Here is a 25408-nt window from a genome sequence, read left to right as displayed (position 1 = left end):
TTTCCTTTTTTCCCCATTTGCAGATCAGTCACGTCTCCATCCTTTCCCAGAACTAGGTGTCTTTTCCTTCTTGGTGTTGCAGTTTCGATGTTGCGGGTAGCACACACATGCACATATATTACAGGTCTCATTGCAGTCTGCACATAGTGCCCGGATTTAATGAAGACTTATATAACCAGTTGCCATCGTCATCTTCGGAGATAACCGTCTTCCCCTGCCATTAAAGTGCCGTCACGCCTTCCCCTTTGAGCAGCTGAGTCTCTTCACACACACACAAGCCTCTGCCTCCGTTTTGTCCGCTGACTAGAAGAAGAATGGATCATTGCAGCCTTACCTTTGTTTTCAGCTTCTGGATTTCGGCTTCGGTGACGGCATGCTTAATCTGCAGCTGCAAGGAAATAAAGGGAAAGGACTATTGAGAGCGGGCACGTCGGGGGGTGGCGGTGCGCCGCGTGCGGCTGGATGGTATAGGGTCTGTGGAAAACGCTGCAGTGCAGCAGGTTGTAAATTAAAATGTCTAGCTGCAAAAAAAAAAAAGACCCTACACCGTGTCAGCGTTCAGATCGGAATCAGACAGACGTCTTGTCGTACTGATCTATGACTTCGACCATAAAAATACCGAGCAGCGTGCAAGCTGCTAAAGGCATCAACATAAAGATCTCCGACGCAACAGTGTGCAGCAGGCGGAGTTAGTCACGCCGTGGTTACATAACATTGGGCTCGCTGCTCCGCTCCATCCCTGCCGCTGCCACATAACAGGCAATTACTGACAGTGCCAGGAGTAGAGCAGAGCGAAGGCACAGTGGAGGCTAGTATAGGATCATAGCTCTGAGCCCAGGAGGGGAAATGCCTACTGGTGTCCTGTGCCTCATATACCTATAGATGTCATCTGTATAGGGGGATATAGAGGTCTATCGGTGTATATGTCTACTCCAAGTATATGTGAAGAATGGTAGTCAGAGCCGCCCACCTTACTGCAGTAGTCACAGGACCATGCAACAATCCTCAGGCAGATTTTAACAACCCCTTTACTAATATTTGCATGTACACTGGGTGGGGAAGCAGGACTCACAGGCTTTCTCTATAGATTGGGAGGGAAGCAGGACTCTCAGGCTTCTCTATAGATGGGAGAGGAAGCAGGACTCACAGGCTTTCTCTATAGATGGGCAGAGGAAGCAGAACTCACAGGCTTTCTCTATAGATGGGAGGGAAACAGGACTCACAGGCTTTCTCTATAGATAGGCGGGGAAGCAGGACTCACAGGCCTTCTCTACGGATTGGAGGGGAAAAATTACAGGCTTCTCTATAGATGGGGAGGGAAGCAGGACTCACATGCTTCTCCACAGATTGGTGGGGAAGCTGGACTCACAGGCTTCTCTATAAAAGGTCAGAGAAAGCAGGACTCACAGGCTTACTGTGTAGTTGGGCGGAGGATGCAAGACTGACAAGTTTTCTCTAGAGTTTGGGGGAGGAAGCAGAACTCACAGGTAGAGATCAGAAAACCAGAACTTTAAAGTTTGTGGTTCGTACCATACTTAGTGTCTGGTGTTGAACTCTGAACACGGACTTCTTCCAGAAGTCCGTTTTAATGTTCGAAGTTCCGGGAGACGAGAGATTGAATTTTCCAGCTCTGAAGTTATCGGGGCCGCTCATCCCGACTCAAAGGCTCTCTCTTTAGATGGGCAGAGGAAGGAAGACTCACAGGTTTTTTCTTTAGATGGGTGGAAGAAGGAAGACTCACAGGCTTTCTCTATAGAAGGTTTGGGAGACAGGACTCACAGGAGATTTTTCTATAGATGGGCGGAGGAAGCAGGACTCACAGGCTTTCTCTATAGATGGATTGGGAGACAGGACTCACAGGAGACTTCTCTATAGATGGGTGGAGGAAGCAGGACTCATAGGCTCTTTAGATGGGTAAAGGAAGGAAGACTCACAGGCTTTGTGTCACGGGGATACCGTGACAAAGAGGGAATTGCCAGTGATAGTTTTACATCCTGGTTTGGTGATGGAGAAGTTCAGTGGTTGGAGAGTTTTTCTGGAGATTGCTACGTGGAGTTGGTTTGCATGTATAACCTTATCCTCTCACGGTTGGATTCTCCCTCCTACACCTCCCTTGTTTCCCACTTTGTTGTTTTGCTAGTGTATTTGTAAGATTTCAGTCTTCTTTGATTCCTGTCTGTTTACTCCTATCAGTCTTGATAATGTTTTCTTATAAACGTCGACCCCTCAACTCTCTTGGTGGTGGAGGGATTGAGCATAGCAAAGTATGAGACCCCAGCTTCTCCACCATCCGGGGTAATCCGGGGGACAGGTATAGACTAGGGTGCCCCTAGTTTGAGAGACCGGGTAGGTGCCTACAGTCCCTTGATACTACTTGACACTTTATAGATGGATGGGGAAGCAGGACTCACAGGCTTTCTCTATAGATGGGAGGAGAAGCAGGACTCACAGGCTTCTCTATAGGTGGGAGGAGAAGCAGGACTCACAGGCTTCTCTATAGGTGGGTGGACGAAGCAGAACTCACAGGCTTTCTCAATAGATGTGCAGGGAAGAAGGACTCTCAGGCTTTCTCTATAGATGGGCGGGGAAGCAGGACTCACAGGCATTCTCTATAGGTGGGCAGAGGAAGCATGATTAAAGGCCCCTTTACATTTAGCGATGCACCAGCGATCCGACCCGGTCAGGATCGCTGGTGCATCTCTAAATGATCGCTAGTGAGCTGTCACACAGGCAGACCTCACAGCGATGCAGCAGCGACGCAGCGCACGATACTCACCTTTCACACACAGCGATCCTGGCGTCCTCCCGCCCGCCTCCATGCGTCGCTCGTCGTCACAGCAGGAAGCCCAGCAGGAAGCGGCCGACGAGAAATGGAGCCGGACATTCTCGCGCGATCAGCGATGGACAGCGGGGGAGCCGGTCGGAGGTAAGTATCACACATAGCGATATCGCTAGCAATATCGCTATAACGTCACAAAATCGGTGACGTTATAGCGATATCGCTATGTGTAGAACCCCCTTAAGGCTTTTCTATAGATGTGAGGGAAAGCAGGACTCAATGGCTTTCTATACAGTTGTGGCCAAAAGTATTGACACCCCTGTAATTCTGTCAGATAATACTCAGTTTCTTCCTGAAAATGATTGCAAACACAAATTCTTTGGTATTATTATCTTCATTTAATTTGTCTTAAATGAAAAAACACAAAAAGAATTGTCCTAAAGCCAAACTGGATATAATTCCACACCATAAAAAAGAGGGTGGACAAAAGTATTGGCACTGTTCGAAAAATCATGTGATGCTTCTCTAATTTGTGTAATTAACAGCACCTGTAACTTACCTGTGGCACCTAACAGGTGTTGGCAATAACTAAATCACACTTGCAGCCAGTTGACATGGATTAAAGTTAACTCAACCTCTGTCCTGTGTCCTTGTGTGTACCACATTGAGCATGGAGAAAAGAAAGAAGACCAAAGAACTGTCTGAGGACTTGAGAAACCAAATTGTGAGGAAGCATGAGCAATCTCAAGGCTACAAGTCCATCTCCAAAGACCTGAATGTTCCTGTGTCTACCGTGCGCAGTGTCATCAAGAAGTATAAAGCCCACGGCACTGTGGCTAACCTCCCTAGATGTGGACGGAAAAGAAAAATTGAAAAGAGATTTCAACGTAAGATTGTGCGGATGTTGGAAAAAGAACCTCGACTAACATCCAAACAAGTTCAAGCTGCCCTGCAGTCCGAGGGTACAACAGTGTCAACCCGTACTATCCGTCGGCATCTGAATGAAAAGGGACTGTATGGTAGGAAACCCAGGAAGACCCCACTTCTTACCCCGAGACATAAAAAAGCCAGGCTGGAGTTTGCCAAAACTTACCTGAAAAAGCCTAAAACGTTTTGGAAGAATGTTCTCTGGTCAGATGAGACAAAAGTAGAGCTTTTTGGGCAAAGGCATCAACATAGAGTTTACAGGAGAAAAAAAGAGGCATTCAAAGAAAAGAACACGCTCCCTACAGTCAAACATGGCGGAGGTTCCCTGATGTTTTGGGGTTGCTTTGCTGCCTCTGGCACTGGACTGCTTGACCATGTGCATGGCATTATGAAGTCAGAAGACTACCTGCAGCATAATGTAGGGCCCAGTGTGAGAAAGCTGGGTCTCCCTCAGAGGTCATGGGTCTTCCAGCAGGACAATGACCCAAAAGACACTTCAAAAAGCACTAGAAAATGGTTTGAGAGAAAGCACTGGAGACTTCTAAGATGGCCAGCAATGAGTCCAGACCTGAATCCCATAGAACACCTGTGGAGACATCTAAAAATGGCAGTTTGGAGAAGGCACCCTTCTAATATCAGGGACGTGGAGCAGTTTGCCAAAGAAGAATGGTCTAAAATTCCAGCAGAGCATTGTAAGAAACTCATTGATGGTTACCGGAAGCGGTTGGTCTCAGTTATTTTGGCTAAAGGTTGTGCAAGTATTAGGCTGAGGGTGCTAATACTTTTGTCTGGCCCATTTTTGGAGTTTTGTGTGAAATGATCAATGTTTTGCTTTTTGCTTCATTCTCTTTTGTATTTTTTTAATTTAAGACAAATTAAATGAAGATAATAATACCAAAGAATTTGTGATTGCAATCATTTTCAGGAAGAAACTGAGTATTATCTGACAGAATTGCAGGGGTGTCAATACTTTTGGCCTCAACTGTAAACGTGTGGAGAAAGCAGCTGTGGGCTACTGTTTTTAGGCTGAGGGGGAGGGGGCAATATCAATGGCCCCTTACCAGCCTGAGAATACCAGCGTCCAGCTCTCTGCTTTAGCAAGTCTGGTTGTCAAAAATGGGGGGGACCCCACATTATTTAAATAAATAATTAAAAAAACAATTAAAAAACAACATGGGTACTCCTCTATTCTTGATAGCCCCCAGCTGTCAGTTTTGCCTGGCTGGTTATCAAAAATAGAGGGGTACCCACGCCGCTTTTTTTTTTTTTTTAAATTATTATTTTATTTAGAGCGCAGGTGCCGGCTGATGAATACTCCCATCAGCCGCTCCTGCTCTTACTGTTATTAACGGCAGCAGGCAAAGGCTGATGGGAGCAGTAGTCACATCAGCCCATGCCAGTGACCGGAGGCAAACTTTACACCTCCGATCACAGCTGCGATCTCCCAAAAAAATCTTTTTATCATATAAAATACATATTTGTACATACATATAACTAATAAAGTACACAAATTAGGTGTCAACATGTCACCTTAAAGGGGTACAACGATTCCTGAATTGCTATATTCTACAGTCTAAAATAAAAATGTGCTCTACTCACCCCGGTGTCAGTGCCATTCCAGCAACGTTGGTGCCGGCTTTCATGTGCAGTCGCTATGTCACATGAGCCCTGCAGCGAATCAGTGACTGCTAATGGACGGCTTCACTCTCGCTTCATTCAGAGGAAGTCAGTGAGTGGCGACAGTTCTCACTTCTTCCGGGATGTTAGTTTCTTCCGAAGGATATGAGAGTGACTATGTCCATTAGCAGTCACTGATTCGCTGCAGGTCTCACGTGACCAAAAGTCACATGAGCCCCGGGAAATGCCGGGCTGACGTTGCTGAAATGGCGCCTGCATCGGAGATAGGTACAAGTTGTTTTTTTATTTTTCACGGGTGAATACAGCAATTGAGAAGGGGGGGGTGTTCGCGTAGTGGACAACCCCTCGAAGAACCTAAATAATTGATTCAACAGGTGATTTGATGTGAAACACGAGCATAAAAAAACAAATAAAGAAAATAAAAAAATTGAAATTTTTTTTGCAGAAAAAAAATTATAGAAATTACTCAGTAGTTTGTATGTTACCCAAAACTGGGGAACAAAAATAATACAATTTCTCCCATATAAAACAAGTGCTCAAAGAATCACGGAATAAAAAAAATAATTTAGAAAGTTTTGGCTTCTTAAATGTATAAATGCAAAAATAAAAATAAAATAAAGGTATGGCGGGGCTATCGTGCATAACCATTTGATCAGTATTGAAATCCATAATGTTACTGGGTTCCCATAATCCGGGGCAGACAGACAACTTTTAGTGTTACCTCTTTAAATTTATGAGCCAGTTTCGTTGCATCCAGGTCAGAAGAAAACATTTCATCGCCTTCTGGAAGATCGAAAACTTCAATGGCCATCTCTCTTCCCGGGATGACCGGGCCCACATCTTCATCCTCCTCATCAGTGGCGTATTCTCCTGTCTATGACATGAAACATACCATTATGCCACTCGTTACTTAGTATTTCTTTATAGCAATCAGAGCTCCATTTTTCTCATTCATGAGAACTCCAAATTCTGCCCTCAGGACTTCTATGAAAATGGAAAAATAAATGTCCGGGAAGAGAATATCCCTTTAAATATTTATTGTAGCCACCACCAGAGGGAGCCTCCTTTATACTGTACTATCACTGAGCTCAATGTCTGCATCGAACTCATGAGCTCCCTCTAGTGGTGGCTGCCGGCAGACAAAATGTCATCATGTATGTATTTTATGGGCAAAACTAATTTGTTTCCATGCACTGACAATATATTTAGCGGTCCCAAAGTTTCATAGAAATTGGCAAAACTTTATTTTCACAAATAAATAGGTTTCCATCTCTAATAGGAGGCTGTGCCAGAAACCTGTGGCTATGTGCAGAACTCTATACACTTACTATAAAGTTTCCTCGTAATGTCACACCTTTGTAACCTAAACTCGTTAATATTTCAACACAACAAGTGCATTGCGCTAATGGGCGCACCCCGCGTCCTTTTATCTCAGAATTATAAAACTCTGTAACCCACACTCCCAAGCATGTCAACCCAATAATGGCGAACACGTGGGTAATCAGAACACGACGCCGCTGAAAGAAAACACATTCTAAGCACAATTTATGTCCTAATTGTTTCCAAGGATGAAAGGAACATTTTATAAGCCCGGCGAGATGCTGACAGCGATAATACAGCTTCAAGGGGAATGTGACAACTCTGACAAAACAGCAAACTGCAGGGGAGGAGGAGGATAATACCACACATCGGTTTTCTGCTGTTTTGCTCTCGGAATGTTAGCGGTATTAGTAATGTGATACACTTTATCCTGAGTTACGGCAGTGAGGTCACTAGATCTTCAGGGTCTCATGGGCTCGCTTCAAAGTTACTGCTGTGATGTCACTGGATCTTTGTAATCTCATAGGCTCTCCTCTGAGTCACCTCACTAGATCTCAATAATCCCATAGAATAGACTGTTTAGATCTGTAGTAGCTCAGAAAAGAGTCTGAGTTACTTCAGGGACGTCATTAGATCTCAGCAATCTCATACGCTCTTTTTTGAGTCAAAGTTACTGCAGTGTTGTCACTTAATCTTTGTAGTCTCACAGGCTCTCCTAAAAGATACTAGGGAGGTCACCAGACCTTTAGAATCTCATAGGCTCTCCTAAATATTACTACAGTGAAGTCACTAGATCGTCATGATCTCATAGGCTCTCCTAAAAGATACTAGTGAGGTCACCAGATCTTTTGAATCTCAAAGGCTCGCCTAAATATTACTTCAGTGACGTCACTAGATCTTCATGATCTCATAGGCTCTCCTAAAAGATACTAGGGAGGTCACCAGATCTTCAGAATCTCATAGGCTCTCCTAAATATTACTACAGTGACGTCACTAGATCTTCATAATCTCATAGGCTTTCCTAAAAGATACTAGTGAGGTCACCAGATCTTTTGAATCTCAAAGGCTCTCCTAAATATTACTACAGTGACGTCACTAGATCTTCATGATCTCATAGGCTCTCCTAAAAGATACTAGGGAGGTCATCAGATCTTCAGAATCTCATAGGCTCTCCTAAATATTACTACAGTGACGTCACTAGATCTTCATGATCTCATAGGCTCTCCTAAAAGATACTAGTGAGGTCACCAGATCTTTTGAATCTCAAAAGCTCTCCTAAATATTACTACAGTGACGTCACTAGATCTTCATGATCTCATAGGCTCTCCTAAAAGATACTAGGGAAGTCACCAGATCTTCAAAATCTCATAGGCTCTCCTAAATATTACTACAGTGACGTCACTAGATCTTCATGATCTCATAGGCTCTCCTCGAAGTTACTAGGGAGATTACTAGGTCTTCAGAATCTCATAGGCTCTTCTAAAAGTTACTATAGTGTTGTCACTGAATCTTTGTAATCTTATAGGCTCTCCTAAAAGATACTAGTGAGGTCACTAGATCTTTACAGTCTCATAGGCTCTCCTAAATGTTACTACAGTGATGTCTCTAGATCGTCACAATCTCAAAGGTTCTCCTAAAAGTTACTATAGTGATGTCACTGAATCTATGTAATCTCACAGGTTCTCCTCGAAGTTACCTGTGAGGTCACCAGATCTTCACAATCTTACAGGCTCTCCTAAAAGTTACTACAGTGATGTAACTATGTTTTAGTTATCTGATATGATCTTCTAATAGTTACAATAGTGATGTCACCAAATCTTCATACTCCTATAGGCTCTCCTCAGAGTTTCTGAGGTCACTGAATCTTTTAACTCTCATAGGTTTTCCTCAACGTCAATTCAGTAATGTTACTAGATCTTGTATCTACAGGAAATCGTTTCGGGAGCACTTCATAAGATATTTTTTTCTAGCTATAAAAAGATGGCACAAACCACATCTGGTTAAACATTTGGCTAACTTCTGATCATTCTTAGAAGTGGCCTGGGAATGCGCTTCTACATGTGTTTTATGTAACTTACTCCAGCGGACTTTTCTTCAGGACTGGAGTATGAAATTAAAATTCAGTCCTGATTACTCAGCTCCTTAGGAATTAAATGGAAGAAGGAAAAGTCACGGTCACATCGTGTCCTTTCGATCAGTTTGCTGCCAATGAGCGAAACAATAAAAAAAACAACAACAAAAAAACGATATACTGACACTCGCTTTAAGTGTTTAAAAAGATGTGCAAAAAATAGTAAACATTTTAAGCATTTTATTTTAAATGTAGGCACACATTTTGGGTGGTGCTTTTTATCTCATGTATTTTTGTGCAGGCGGTTTTTTTCTGCCATTTTTAATGTTTTATAGATAAGCACATGTCAAGAAAAAAAAACAGTATATCTAGAACATGCTACTTTTTGATAAAAGAAGAACAGTCCTGAAAAATGTCTGGTGACTATAAAGTGTAAATGTATTGTAATAATGTGACATCACTGTAGTGACCCAGTGAGAGCCTATCAGATTACAGAGATCTAGTGACATCACTGTAGTGACTCAGGGAGAGCCTATCAGATTACAGAGATCTAGTGACATCACTGTAGTGACTCAGGGAGAGCCTATCAGATTACAGAGATCTAGTGACATCACTGTAGTGACCCAGGGAGCGCCTATCAGATTACAGAGATCTAGTGACATCATTGTAGTGACTCAGGGAGAGCCTATCAGATTACAGAGATCTAGTGACATCACTGTAGTGACTCAGGGAGAGCCTATCAGATTACAGAGATCTAGTGACATCACTGTAGTGACTCAGGGAGAGCCTATCAGATTACACAGATCTAGTGACATCACTGTAGTTACTCAGGGAGAGCCTCTCAGATTACATAGATCTAGTGACATCACTGAAATAACTCAGAGAAGAGCCAATGAGATTTTTCAGATCTATTGACATCACTGTAGTAACGCAGAAGACAGCCTAATAGATTTGAAAAATCTACTGACATGACTGAAGTTGCTAAAAGTAAGTTGAAAACACCTAACAAAATCAGAGGAGAGCCTATGAGATTCTTATAATCTAGTGACATCACTGAAGCAACTGATTACTGACTTCCCAGTTTTGACCCCGTTTTGCTCCTGTTAACTTTCTTGTGTTCCTGCCCTACTGTTACCAACTTTTAATATCTGATCATAAGTTTTGCCTGTTGATTTTACCTGTAGTTTTTTGGATACATGTCCTATAGATGATAGGATTCTCCAGCTTTATGACATGATGCTGTGTTAACCCTCCAGGATAGAGTCTTCCAGTCAACGCCAAGAGTGGTCAACCTGACCGTTCGAAGCATCGTCACCTGGGAATCCAAGGCGCTAATGTCTGAACCTCACCCAACCGTTCCAAGGATCGTCACCTGGGAATTCGAGGCGTTAATGTCCGAACCTCACCCAACCGTTCCAAGCATCGTCACCTGGGAATCCGAGGCGCTAATGTCCAAACCTCCACGTGGGAATCATGGCTGAGTACAGAAGCTTAGTTCAGACTCTGCAAATCCAATATGGACCTGAGGAGGTTTCTGAGTCACTACTACTATATGATGTCATCAATCTTTACATTAGGTGGACATTTCTATGAACTCGCCCTTGTATTATTGCCCAATATATAACAGGGGCCTCCAAAACTTGGGGACTTGACAGCCACTGCAATAAGTGCAGAACGTATTACTATGCCACGATCATTTCTCTACGGTATGGAAAAAATACTGTAATAATAAAAGACAAAAAAAGCAACAAGTCCTGGCAAGATTTGCCGTCTCTTCTGATCAGCCGAAGGATGAAAAAGGAATCACGGAGCCGCTTTACTTTTTAATTGGAAGATTTAGATGATGAATTGAAGGGCGAAGCTTTGGAGACACTGAAGAACCAAATGTCTGTGAAATAACAGATTGCGCGATAGGCAGGATTTCATCAGAGCCGAGCACCTGCCTCATTTACATTCCTCGCACCGCTGCTGTGTAATTTGATTATCTGCTGCAGGAAATATTTAATACCACTATTTATGTAAGTGACGCACTCCAGACATTTAATAGTCCGCTTTTATGGAAGCCGAGGTGGCTGATCCGAGTGAAATTAGAGTGGAGGCTTGAGAGCAGCTTCGGGACTGTTCCCTGGGGCGGAATTCGGAGATGCTACCTCCAGGTCAACGTGTGTGCAGAAAAACAATTGCTCAAGAAATCTGCAGAAGAATAAGGCAGCGTGTGGTGCAACATATACCTAGAAAAGAACACGGTGAAGGCAGGAGCGCCATATACAAGAGAACATAATCCTGTGCCAAACCTACTCTGGAAAAATGGTGACCGCCCTAAAGTAACAAAATATATACTAATAGGAACAATATTCAAAAAGGCTAAACTCAGATGAACAACAAACAGTTCTGCGCCAGAACAATATCTGACACTCTGCAGTCCAACAGATCATCATCACACACAATTCCAGATGCTTTGGAGGTGGTTGTGGGCCACTGTGCAGCTGTCAATTGTATGTCTGGCCCAGTAAACTGTCTATAAACCGGCAGTGAAAGGGTAATTAAAGTATGACGACGCTCACATTCACTGAAATGTAGGGGAAGAGGAGCTCAGCTTCGGTTCTGATTGGCTCTGCAGAGCGCACGGGCTGAACCATAGAGAGTACGGGCCAAACACCACTCACATCTCAGAGGAGCAAAAAGAAACCAATATCCCCTGAGCGGAGACCGGGCTTCTCCTGCTTCATCTCAGCAGTCAATGGTGTCCAGATAAAGAGTGAAAGAGCTCCTGAGTCTAAGTGTTCAGCCCACCCATCCAGCCTGACTGACAGCTATCCCATCCCTGCCCACGCCACATGATTAACAGCTATTCCATCCCTGCCCACACCACCTGATTGACAGCTATTCCATCCCTGCCCACGCCGCCTCACTGACAGCTATTCCATGCCTGCCCACGTCACCTCACTGACAGCTATTCCATGCCTGCCCACGTCACCTCACTGACAGCTATTCCATTCCTGCCCACGCCACCTCACTGACAGCTATTCCATCCCTGCCCACGCCACCTCACTGACAGCTATTCCATCCCTGCCCACGTCACCTGACTGACAGCTATTCCATGCCTGCCCACGTCACCTCACTGACAGCTATTCCATTCCTGCCCACCCAACCTCACTGACAGCTATTCCATCCCTGCCCACACCACATCACTGACAGCTATTTCATCCCTGCCCATGCCACCTGACTGACAGCTATACCATCCCTGCCCACCCCACCTCACCGACAGCTATTCCATCCCTGCCCACGCCACCTGACTGACAGCTATTCCATTCCTGCCCACGCACCTCATTGACAGCTATTCCATCCCTGCCCACGCCACCTGACTGACAGCTATTCAATCCCTGCCCACGCAGCCTGACAGCTGTACCATCCTTGCCCACACCACCTGACTGACAGCTATTCCATCCATGCCCACGCCACCTGACTGACAGCTATTCCATTCCTGCCCACGCACCTCAATGACAGCTATTCCATCCCTGCCCATGCCACCTGACTGACAGCTATTCAATCCCTGCCCATGCCGCCTGACTGACAGCTATACCATCCTTGCCCACGCCACCTGACTGACAGCTATTCCATCCATGCCCACGCCGCCTGACTGACAGCTATTCGATCCCTGCCAACGCCGCATGACTGACAGCTATACCATCCTTGCCCATGCCACCTGACTGACAGCTATTCCATTCCTGCCCACGCGCCTCAATGACAGCTATTCCATCCCTGCCCACGCCACCTGACTGACAGCTATTCAATCCCTGCCCACGCCGCCTGACTGACAGCTATACCATCCTTGCCCACGCCACCTGACTGACAGCTATTCCATCCATGCCCACGCCGCCTGACTGACAGATATTCGATCCCTGCCAACGCCGCATGACTGACAGATTTTCAATCCCTGCCCACGCCGAAGCAGGGAGGAGGGACACTGAGGAGCTGTCAGGCAATGTGGGCTGAGATTAAGTTTCATATTTTATAAAGTATTATGCAGCCATTCTCACATGGAATTTTAGTAAACCAGTCTCATCAAAAAGTGATTCAAAGTTGTCTGTATAGCAGTATTAACTCTTGCATTAGAACTCATAGCCAGAGGCGTTGTCATGGGTTTACCATTACAGAGAGGGGCCAGAAGACCAAAGTGTCTGATTTCAAGTAGTCCCGCAATTAGAAGCACTTCACCATCATATTAAACAGTGCAGGTTTCTTCTAGCAGTGCAGGGTTTAATCTGTTCAGTTGAAAGCTCCTGAAGCTGTCCTGCTTTGATGGTTTCAGCTGTTCAGTGTTGGCTACTCCCCTCTCCTATGTATTCTCGCCTACGGCAATCAGAGATTGGCAGTGTTCGTTTCATACTGCCTGGTTCAAGAGTTGGAGGTGTTGGTTGTTTGAGGAGGCGTTTGGAGTGTTGATCAGTAGACTGTTGCTTAGTGATTTGTCTGTGTGCATATCCTCATCCTCTCCTATTTGTTTTTTACTTCCTTTACTTACACTTTGTTGTTTGTGAGTGTATATTTGAATGATTGGTGTTTTTATTTACCCCTGTACGTCTTCCTTTGTTAGTCTAGTTTGTGTATTCTTATACACTACAACTCCGCACTTCCCAGGGTGGGGGAGGGGACAGATAAGGGCTGATTTAGGAGCTCAGCAAGGCACAAGGCCCCTGTGTCTTCACCATCAGAAGTAATCTGGGGAACAGGAATAGCAAGCCCACCCCTAGCTTTACGGATAGGGATTTCCTGGAACAGTGCGGTGACAGGTGCAAGTTGAAGTTCCTGAGCCTTAACAAAAAGTCTTCAAAAGGCCATATACCACAAAGCAGAAACACTGCGATTTTTTTGTACTGAAAACCCACTGCATTTAACTGTTCAAGCGAAAAGGACATGATTACATGAAAACTCATACCCACTGAGCATTTACGCTGTTAAACTGTGTATTTACTACCCATAGGCTTTTATGGGGAGCTTGAAAAAAATCTGTAAAAACCAAGTTCTGTTTTTAAGCGCAGAATTCTAACATCTCTGCAATTAAAAATGAAAAGAAATGCTGCTTCAAATCTGCACCAAAAATGCATAACAAATGGGTAAAAACACATAAAAACAAAGAAAAAATACGATTAGAGCAGATTACTATTGCACATTTTTGGACTCCTGCAGAAAAACCAGCAGCTTTTTTTTAAAGCGGGAACATGGCCAAAGGGCCCCTATCAGGAACTACATGCCAAAAAGTAATGAAGTCGCCCCGGACCAACCAATTAAAAGAAGAGCTGAGTATTTTGGCATGAGGAGGTTTGCAGAACTCTAGTCTGGCAGAGGGTTCTACAGCTCTTTTTGCTCTACTCGAAAGGCTTCTTTCTTCCAAAAACAGCGCCACAACTGCCTACAGGTTGCTCGGGGTACTGCAATTCACTTCAATGGAGTCGACCTACAATCCAGGACACAACTCAGGGGTGCCACTATTTCTAAAAATAGACAACCCCAAAAATCAAACTAGTCCCACCCCTGTTTGATCGCTACCCAGAGACATGTAGCTGTCGATGAATCCCATCAAAATGGGAAAAAGAGTCCAGACCACCTTTACAGTATAAAAGATAAATCAGGAAACATACAATGGATTGGTATAATGGGTCAAAATAAAAAAAAACCCTTTGGTAGCAGAAAAGACATGACAGAAATGAGCAGATGACATTAATAATCCGGGCTGCATCCCAGCTGGTGCCGGTTCAAGTGCAGGTCATGCCGCTGCAAATCTGGAACTAGTCCAGAATCATAGAAAAATGAAAAGCCGTAGTAAATGAAATACATAAAATATAACAAAGCTCGAAATGTGTTCCAACCCTGTTGCATGGCTCCACCTGCATAGAGATAATGCTCCACTATCAACATTGGCCCTTACATGTAAAATCCTGCAGGTATTTATATATGTTTATTATTTTATTCTTGAATTCCCCTCTTTTTTTTAAGTCTGTTTCCTAAAAAGATTCCTGGAAACCATCAACAAGTTGCAGTTAACTGATCTCATATTCTGCTGTGTCTCGAGTTAGTACTATGTCCTGCCTAAATGGGCTGTAATAATAAGCCCTGGACAGGTCTAATAACACATATGACTGTCAAAGAGTCGGTCTTCTACTTCAGGGACATCGTCGATATATTGACGACCTGCTCATGACACGGATTGTACAGAAAAGACTACGGAATGTGTCTCTTTTATTAACAATAAATACATGAATCTTAGTTTTACAGCACATTTACAAGAAACACAGATTAATTTTATTAGACATCACACTAAAAAGGAGATATATTAATCACCCCATATTAAAAATGTACCATGTCATAAAAAATGTTTCTGTGGTTAAATCAGAATAAAAAGAAATATGACAGAACAGAAATAACTTCAAGAATAAAAAAAAGGGCATAGGAAAGTTACAGAAGAGAAATAATCCACATTGGATGTTAAAAGAGCAGATAATAATGTGCTTTAAATACAGAGGTCAGATATATGGGGTGGAAATAATAAGAAGAAAATGTATCAGAATATACAAGAGATGTATCAGAAATGTACCAAATATTAATCGGAATATACAGGAGATGTGTCGGAATATACAGGAAATGTGTCGGAATATACAGGAAATGTGTCGGAATATACAGGACATGTGTCGGAATATACAGGAGATGTATCGGAATGTACAGGAGATGTATCGGAATATACAGGAGATGTATTGGAATATACAGGAGATGTATCGGAATATACAGGAGATGGAGATGTATCGGAATATACAGGAGATGTATCGGAATATACAGGAGATGTATCGGAATATACAGGAGATGTATTGCAATATACAGGAGATGTATCGGAATATACAGGAGATGTATCGGAATATACAGGAGATGTGTCGGAATATACAGGAGATGTGTCGGAATATACAGGAGATGTATCGCAATATACAGGAAATGTATCGGAATATACAGGAGATGTGTCGGAATATACAGGAGATGTATCGCAATATACAGGAAATGTATCGGAATATACAGATGTATCGGAATATACAGGAGATGTGTCGGAATATACAGGAGATGTATCGGAATATACAGGAGATGTATTGCAATATACAGGAGATGTGTCGGAATATACAGGAGATGTGTCGGAATATACAGGAGATGTATCGGAATATACAGGAGATGTATTGCAATATACAGGAGATGTATCGGAATATACAGGAGATGTATCGGAATATACAGGAGATGTGTCGGAATATACAGGAGATGTGTCGGAATATACAGGAGATGTATCGGAATATATAGGAGATGTATCGCAATATACAGGAGATGTATCGGAATATACAGGAGATGTGTCGGAATATACAGGAGATGTATCGGAATATACAGATGTATCGGAATATACAGGAGATGTGTCGGAATATACAGGAGATGTATCGGAATATACAGGAGATGTATCGGAATATACAGGAGATGTGTCGGAATATACAGGAGATGTATCGCAATATACAGGAAATGTATCGGAATATACAGATGTATCGTATCGGAATATACAGGAGATGTATCGGAATATACAGGAGATGTATCGCAATATACAGGAGATGTATCGGAATATACAGGAGATGTATCGCAATATACAGGAGATGTATCGCAATATACAGAAGATGTATCGCAATATACAGGAAATGTATCGGAATATACAGATGTATCGGAATATACAGGAGATGTATCGGAATATACAGATGTAGCGGAATATACAGGAGATGTATTGGAATATACAGGAGATATGTTGGAATATACAGGAAATGTATTGTAATATACAGGAGATGTATCGGAATATACAGGAAATGTATCGGAATATACAGGAAATGTATCGGAATATACAGATGTAGCGGAATATACAGGAGATGTATCGAAATATACAGGAAATGTATCGGAATATACAGGAGATGTATCGGAATATACAGGAGATGTGTCGGAATATACAGGAAATGTGTCGGAATACACAGGAGATGTATCGGAATATACAGGAGATGTACCGGAATATACAGGAGATGTGTCGGAATATACAGGAAATGTGTCGGAATACACAGGAGATGTATCGAAATATACAGGAAATGTATCGGAATATACAGGAGATGTATCGGAATATACAGGAGATGTACCGGAATATACAGGAGATGTATCGGAATATACAGGAGATGTACCGGAATATACAGGAGATGTATCGGAATATACAGGAAATGTGTCGGAATATACAGGATGTGACATCGGCGGCCGTGCCCGCCGATGCCCCTTCAGCGGCGGTGCCCGCCGCAGCGTCCCCTCACCTGCGCCCTCCTGTCCACGCGCACTTCCGCTCTGCTCCCCGCTCTGCTGCGGGTAACTGCGCCGGTCTTAGGCCGCGCACGCGCGTTCCCCCGCTCTCTTCTGCTAGTAGGGGGCGTCGCTGAGGGGCGGGTCTGTAGGACGTACTTCCGGGTTCTGGATATATCAGGCGTCCGCTCTATTCTGAGGGCGCCTGGTGATTGTGTGTGACTTCCTGCACCCATCGGCCCATACCTACTCTAGTGAATCCTGCCTATCCTTTTGCTGTTTTCCCTGTGTGCTCTGTGGCCTGCTCCACTTCCGTCTGTCTGTCTCTGCCCTGTTCCCCCTCTCTGATCCTTCCCCTGTGGACTCCTGGCCAGTATTTTCCGCTATCCCATCCTGCTATCCTTGTTCTGCCTGCCTGTCCATCGAGCCGTCCCTCCTGGCACCGGCTGTCGCGGTTCTGCCCCCTGCGGTCCTGCCCCTAACGATCCCTGTACAGGGGTCGGTCTTCACCAGGTGCGCTCGGCCCAGGGGCTCCTGATCCACGACCCAGAGGGTCCACTCTTGGACGTATTAGACCAGAGTTGTCACAGTATCACCAGGCCATGGATCCCGCCGGTGCCGCAGCCGCCACACAAAAGGAATTACTTTTCCTTCGTGAAAATCAGACCCAGATAATGTCCTTTATGAAGTCTATGGACACCCGGCTATCCGCCCTGCAGACCTCTGACCCCGGGCACGCTCCCCTCCTGGTCAGCCTCCAGCAGGAGCTCGCGCAGCAGCGCAACGCTCAATCCCACATCTTAAGTTACATGGCATCCGTGGATGATCGATTGCTTGCTCTGCAATCGTCTGCTGCCGCAGCAACTTCCCCCCGTGACGTAGTCTCTGCCCTGTCTCCCCGTCTGGGTAAACCCCCCAGGTACAGCGGAGACCCTAAGTTATGCCGGGGTTTTCTGAATCAATGCAGGCTACATTTTGAGCTTGCCCCCCTTCAGTATCCTACTGACCGCGCCAAGGTGGCGTTCATTGTGTCCCATCTCGAGGGTGAGGCCCTGTCCTGGGTGAACCCCTTGTGGCAGAGGGATGACCCCGTAGTGTCAAGCATTCAGACCTTCTTGGAAACCTTTCAAAAGGTATTCGATGAACCGGGTCACTTAGCATCCACCACGGAGGCCCTTTTTAACCTCCGCCAGGGTTCCCTCACAGTGGGGCAATACGCCATCCGCTTTCGGACCCTCTCTTCAGAGTTGGGGTGGAACAATGAGGCTCTTGTGGGAGCCTTTTGGAGAGGCCTCTCCAGTAAGATCAAGGATGAGCTTGCCGGGCGAGACACCCCCACCACTCTGGAGGACCTTATTTCGCTGGCCACTCGTATTGATCTACGCTTTCAGGAGCGCGCTCGAGAGGCGGTCGGAGAGAGAAGGTCCTTTAGGCTGTACCAGGCTCCTGTCCCTCGTTTCCCTGCATCTCCTGTTAGTACCGCTCCTGAGCCAATGCAGATTGATCGTGTCAGACTGTCCGAGCAGCGGCGCAGGGAGAGGATGACCAAGGGACTCTGCCTGTACTGCGGAGGTGCCAACCATTTTGTGCGTTCTTGCCCGGAGAAGCCAGAGAGGTCGGGAAATGCCTCCACCTAGGTCAGGTAAGAGAGGACCCCCTAGGTGATCAAAATTCCTCTCTCCCCCTTACCCTTTCAGCTTTGATAATTGCAGGTCGGGAGCGTGGATCTGTGGAGGCGTATGTGGACTCGGGTGCTGCTGGTAATTTCATCCGCCAGGAGGAGGTTGATAAACTCCGGATCCTGGTGAATGTATTGAGGAACCCTCGTGCTATTTCCTCCGTTGATGGTAAACCTTTACCCGGACTCATCACCACGGTTACCGTCGAAGTAGACCTTCAAATCGGAGCACTCCACCTCGAGAGGATAGCCTTTTATGTCCTGCCACAACTAGCCCATGCTGTTCTTCTAGGGCTACCCTGGCTCAGACGGCACGAGCCGGTGATTGACTGGCGCTCTGGGGAAGTTCTCCGTTGGGGGCACTCCTGCCAGGAGCACTGCCTACGGGCTCTCACTCGTCCCCGTCCATGCTCGAAGCCTGCCGACCTTCCGGGTCTACCCGCACCCTATCACACGTATGCTGATGTGTTCAGCAAAAAGGAGGCGGACTCCTTACCACCTCATCGCTCCTATGACTGCCCTATCGACCTGGTCCCCGGAGCCACCCCTCCCAGAGGGAGAACTTATCCTCTATCCCCAGCAGAGACCACGGCTATGACGGAATACATACAGGAGAATCTGGCCAAGGGGTTCATCCGGAAATCCTCGTCCCCTGCGGGCGCAGGTTTCTTCTTCGTTCGGAAGAAAGATGGGTCCCTGCGACCCTGTATTGATTACCGGGGCCTGAACAACATCACTGTTAAAAACCGGTACCCGCTCCCGCTGATTCCAGAACTCTTCGACCGGCTGAGGGGGGCCAGAATCTTCACGAAGTTGGATCTGCGGGGAGCTTACAACTTAATCCGAATCCGAGCGGGGGACGAGTGGAAGACGGCCTTCAATACTCGGGACGGCCATTATGAATACTTGGTCATGCCGTTCGGTCTCTGCAATGCTCCGGCGGTGTTTCAGGAATTCGTAAATGAGGTATTCCGGGACCTACTCTATTTCTGCGTGGTGGTGTATTTGGATGATATCCTCGTTTTCTCGGCCGATCTCTCCTCCCATCGGAGAAGTGTACGCATGGTCCTGCAGCGCCTTCGAGAAAATCGTCTTTACGCCAAGATTGAGAAGTGCCTCTTCGAGCAAACAGCGTTACCTTTCTTGGGATATATCATCACGGATTCCGGCCTTAAGATGGATCCGGAGAAGCTGTCCGCGGTACTCCAGTGGCCTCGTCCAGTTGGCATAAAGGCCATCCAGCGTTTCCTCGGCTTCGCTAACTATTACCGACAGTTTGTACCCCACTTTTCTACAGTCACCAAGCCCATCACGGTCCTGACCCGTAAGGGGACGAAGTCTAACGACTGGTCTACCGAAGCCGAGGACGTCTTCCTTGCCCTGAAACGCTCGTTTGCCTCTGCTCCGATCCTACACCGCCCAGTGGCCAGTAGGCCCTTCATCCTGGAAGTTGATGCCTCCTCCACTGGAGCTGGGGCGGTCCTTTCCCAACAGGCTCCATCCGGACGTCTAGTCCCCTGCGGGTTCTTCTCCAAATCCTTTTCTCCTGCGGAGTGCAACTACTCCATTGGGGACCGGGAATTGTTGGCCATTAAGATGGCGCTGGAGGAATGGCGATATCTGCTCGAAGGGGCAGTGCATCCCTTTACTATCTTCACGGACCACAAGAACTTGGCCTACCTGCAATCTGCCCAGAGACTCAACTCCAGACAAGCCAGGTGGGCCCTGTATTTTTCCCGTTTTGAGTTTAAGCTCCACTTCCGGCCCGGCAGTAAGAACATCAAAGCTGATGCGCTTTCCAGGTCTTTGCAGCCACCTGAAAAGGAGAAGGATCCATCATATATTATCGAGCCGGCTAAAGTTATCTCCGTGGCCCCTGTGAGATTCTCTACTCTTCCGCCTGGCAAGACCTTCGTTCCTTCGAACAAACGTCTGGAAGTGCTGCGCTGGGGACATTCCTCCAAGGTTGCTGGGCACGTTGGGATTAAGAAGACCCTTTTGCTTCTCTCCCGGTATTACTGGTGGCCCTCTCTCCACCAGGACGCAAAGGACTTTGTAGCCTCCTGCAGGACCTGTGCTCAGAACAAGGTTCCAAGGACTCTGCCCTCCGGTCTCCTTCATCCGTTGCCTGTGCCAGAGGTCCCTTGGCAGCAAATCGCCATTGATTTCGTGACTGATCTGCCTCGCTCTGCTGGATGTACTACCATCTTAGTCGTCGCAGACCGCTTCTCCAAGATGGCCCACTTCATTCCCTTGTCCGGACTGCCATCTGCTCCGAAGTTGGCCGAGATCTTTATCCACCAGGTTTTCAGGCTGCATGGTCTTCCTCTACGAATCGTGACCGATCGAGGGGTCCAGTTTACCTCCCGATTCTGGAGGGCTCTCTGTCGGCTCCTGGGCACGTCTCTCGACTTCTCCTCAGCGTATCATCCACAAACCAATGGCCAAGTGGAACGGATTAACCAAATTCTGACTACCTACTTACGCCACTTTTCTAACGCACATCAGGATAATTGGGTCTCACTCCTACCTTGGGCAGAATTCGCTCATAATAATCATCCCAGCGAATCAACGTCCAAGACGCCGTTCTTTGTGGTAACTGGGCTAAATCCTGGGGTTCCGTTGCCCTTTTCCGCATCGTCTGGAGTTCCTGCTGCAGATACTCTCGCCAAGGAATTTTCGCAAATTTGGAGGGAGACCAGGGAGGCGCTCGAGGTAGCCAGCATCCGAATTAAGAAACACGCAGACAAGAGACGAAGGGATCTACCCCCGTACCATCCCGGGGACAAAGTCTGGCTTTCTACCAAACATATCCGCCTAAAAGTCCCTGCTTACAAGTTAAGTCCTCGATACATCGGGCCTTTTGAAGTACTTGGGCGCATTAACAAAGTAGCCTACAAATTGAGGTTGCCGGCATCGCTCCGGGTCCCTAACACCTTCCATATCTCGCTCCTTAAACCTGTAGTTTTGAATCGGTTCCAACCAACCTCCATGTCCCCTCCTTCGCCAATTTGTTCGGACGATGTCTTTGAAGTAAAGGACATTTTGGCCATGAAAAGGGTCAAGGGTAAAACTCTTTTTCTTATCGACTGGAAGGGTTTTGGTCCAGAGGAGAGGTCCTGGGAGCCCCGAGAGAATGTCGATGCCCCCCTTATCATGAAAAGATTCCTGACCAACCTCAGAAGGGGAGGACATATGGGGGGGGTACTGTGACATCGGCGGCCGTGCCCGCCGATGCCCCTTCAGCGGCGGTGCCCGCCGCAGCGTCCCCTCACCTGCGCCCTCCTGTCCACGCGCACTTCCGCTCTGCTCCCCGCTCTGCTGCGGGTAACCGCGCCGGCCTTAGGCCGCGCACGCGCGTTCCCCCGCTCTCTTCTGCTAGTAGGGGGCGTCGCTGAGGGGCGGGTCTTCCGGGTTCTGGATATATCAGGCGTCCGCTCTATTCTGAGGGCGCCTGGTGATTGTGTGTGACTTCCTGCACCCATCGGCCCATACCTACTCTAGTGAATCCTGCCTATCCTTTTGCTGTTTTCCCTGTGTGCTCTGTGGCCTGCTCCACTTCCGTCTGTCTGTCTCTGCCCTGTTCCCCCTCTCTGATCCTTCCCCTGTGGACTCCTGGCCAGTATTTTCCGCTATCCCATCCTGCTATCCTTGTTCTGCCTGCCTGTCCATCGAGCCGTCCCTCCTGGCACCGGCTGTCGCGGTTCTGCCCCCTGCGGTCCTGCCCCTAACGATCCCTGTACAGGGGTCGGTCTTCACCAGGTGCGCTCGGCCCAGGGGCTCCTGATCCACGACCCAGAGAGTCCACTCTTGGACGTATTAGACCAGAGTTGTCACACAGGAGATGTACCGGAATATACAGGAGATGTGTCGGAATATACAGGAGATGTACCGGAATATACAGGAGATGTGTCGGAATATACAGGAGATGTATCGAAATATACAGGAGATGTACCGGAATATACAGGAGATGTGTCGGAATATACAGATGTATCACAAATCTCAGGAAACGTATTGGAATGTTCAGGAAATAAAGTATATCGGAATGCTCAGTAAAATGTATCAGAATATTCAGGAGATGTATCGGAATGTACAGGAAGTAGATCAGAATATACAGGAGATAAATAGGAATGTAAAGGAAATGAATGGGAATGTTCAAGAAACTATGGGTATGTTCAGGACAGAGTAACTTTGACTCTATATAAAGTCAACAGTTATTTGAAATTAGTGGCGTAATTAATACATACATTCCACTGCTCCAACAGGATAAAAAGTTTAAAATAAAATCTTCACTACTCCCATTAAGTGTAAAGCCAAAACAGCCCTCATGGTGGGTAGTTTGCTCTCCCTCTAGTCTTTCTGTTAGAGTTACAGTTACTAATAGTATTTGCACAGTGAGTTTTTGGAAGTTTTTCTAAAGTAAGTCTGCTAAAAAAAAGCCTGAAAAAGGTCTTCCTAAATGTCTCCTATTGGTCATATGTTCAGTTGTTTGAGCATTTTTCTTCCACTTCAGATTTAAAAAAAAAACCCGCCGGGTTGGAGAAAAGAATGTGTGTCACTATTAAGCAGCTCCTGGTGGAATCCATACCCAAGTTGGCACTGTGCAAGCAAAAGGCTACAAAGAAAAAGCTTCAGGAAGAAAAAAAAACTTCAAAAATACTTGAAAAACTGTTCAAAACCACTTTTGGGACTTAATAAAACTTTTTAAAAAACTGCACAAAGGAGGATAGAACAATCTTTGGTTTTGACCCCTGAAATAAAGGTGAGCACATATCCTAACACATTCATCTGGTTACACAACAAGGGCTTCTACATGTGTGGTTATTCCATGTGCACTGGTGCAAAAAAACTACGGTGCTTTCAATTGCTGTAGACAAAAAACCTTACGGCATTAACAGCTATATTAAGTGCAATGTGTGCAAAGTCATCTGTTCCATCACATGCACATGTGATATTCACCACGGGACCCCTGGTTACAAGGGTCACAATACACACCCTTCTGACGCTACACGTCGCTGAGAATGGAGCTGCTCTGCAGCCTCGTGACATTTTATGGAAAAACATTTTGATACGTGTAAGGTAATAAGAACTGAAAAAATGAGGAAACCAATAAGTGGGTAATAATATGGAGAATACATAAAAAGCCACGGCATAGATCAGACGTAAAAGCAACGGTAAAGAAAATATATAGTCGTGCACGACCAGAGGAGGCGGAATGTATTATTAACATCTTGTGATGTAAGGTGGCTTATTTTACACTGTTTGATAATGAATTTATTACACTTCCCGTGCGGGGTTATATTACTGGGATTTCGATCATCTCAGAAAACACCTTAAATTTTAAATTAAATACATCACAAAAGCAAAAGTTACTACTATTACCTCATCATCATCAGCGTCATATTGTGCATAGTGCTGTTCAAGCATCTCCCTCTGACGACGTTCCTGCTCCAGAGTTTGGCTGATCAACTGGGCAACTTCACTGACCTGTCCGGGTTTTTCACGTCCAATAATAAATCTGTACATTTTAAAACACAAAATGTAATATTCACAAAATAATCCAGACCCCCATGTACAAGAAGATAACTACTATAATACTGCCCCTATATACAAGAATATAACTACTATAATACTGCCCCCTATGTACAAGAATATAACTACTATAATACTGCTCCTATGTACAAGAATATAACTACTATAATACTGCCCCCTATGTACAAGAATATAACTACTATAATACTGCTCCTATGTACAAGAATATAACTACTATAATACTGCTCCTATATACAAGAATATACTACTATAACACTGCCCCTATATACAAGAATATAACTACTATAATACTGCTCCTATATACAAGAATATAACAACTATAATACTGCTCCTATGTACAAGAATATAACTACTATAATACTGCCCCCTATGTACAGGAATATAACTGCTATAATACTGCTCCCTATATACAAGAATATAACAACTATAATACTGTCCCTATGTACAAGAATATAACTACTATAATACTGCCCCCTATGTACAGGAATATAACTGCTATAATACTGCTCCCTATATACAAGAATATAACAACTATAATACTGCCCCTATGTACAAGAATATAACTACTATAATACTGCCCCTATGTACAAGAATAAAACTACTATAATACTGCCCCTGTGTACAAGAATATAACTACTATAATACTGCCCCTATGTACAAGAATATAACTACTATAATACTGCCCCTATGTAAAAGAATATAGCTACCATAATACTGCCCCCTATATACAAGAATATAACAACTATAATACTGCCCCTATGTACAAGAATATAACTACTATAATACTGCCCCTATGTACAAGAATATAACTACTATAATACTGCCCCTATGTACAAGAATAAAACTACTATAATACTGCCCCTGTGTACAAGAATATAACTACTATAATACTGCCCCTATGTACAAGAATATAACTACTATAATACTGCCCCTATGTAAAAGAATATAGCTACCATAATACTGCCCCCTATATACAAGAATATAACAACTATAATACTGCCCCTATGTACAAGAATATAACTACTATAATACTGCCCCTATGTACAAGGCTATAACTACTATAATACTGCTCCTATGTACAAGAATATATCTAATA

The 25408-nt window shown here is 45.2% G+C and overlaps 1 protein-coding gene across 2 annotated transcripts in view; it reads right to left on the bottom strand.

The window, feature by feature from the left end:
* The window catches only part of PPP1R9A (protein phosphatase 1 regulatory subunit 9A), a 219191-nt gene that overhangs the window by 39237 nt on the left and 154546 nt on the right, over positions 1-25408 (bottom strand). For both annotated transcript variants that reach the window (XM_073582066.1, XM_073582067.1), the window contains exons 6-8: positions 24142-24277; positions 6066-6218; positions 335-388 (exon numbers count right to left, since the gene is read on the bottom strand). In XM_073582066.1, the coding sequence (XP_073438167.1) occupies positions 335-388; positions 6066-6218; positions 24142-24277 (343 nt within the window). The remainder of the gene's footprint in view (positions 1-334; positions 389-6065; positions 6219-24141; positions 24278-25408) is intronic.

Source organism: Dendrobates tinctorius, unplaced genomic scaffold (assembly GCF_039654945.1).
Source record: "Dendrobates tinctorius isolate UK_male_01 unplaced genomic scaffold, ASM3965494v1 ptg000070l, whole genome shotgun sequence".
NCBI classification, from domain to species: Eukaryota; Metazoa; Chordata; class Amphibia; order Anura; family Dendrobatidae; genus Dendrobates; species Dendrobates tinctorius.
This window is presented reverse-complemented; position numbering and strand designations above follow the sequence as displayed.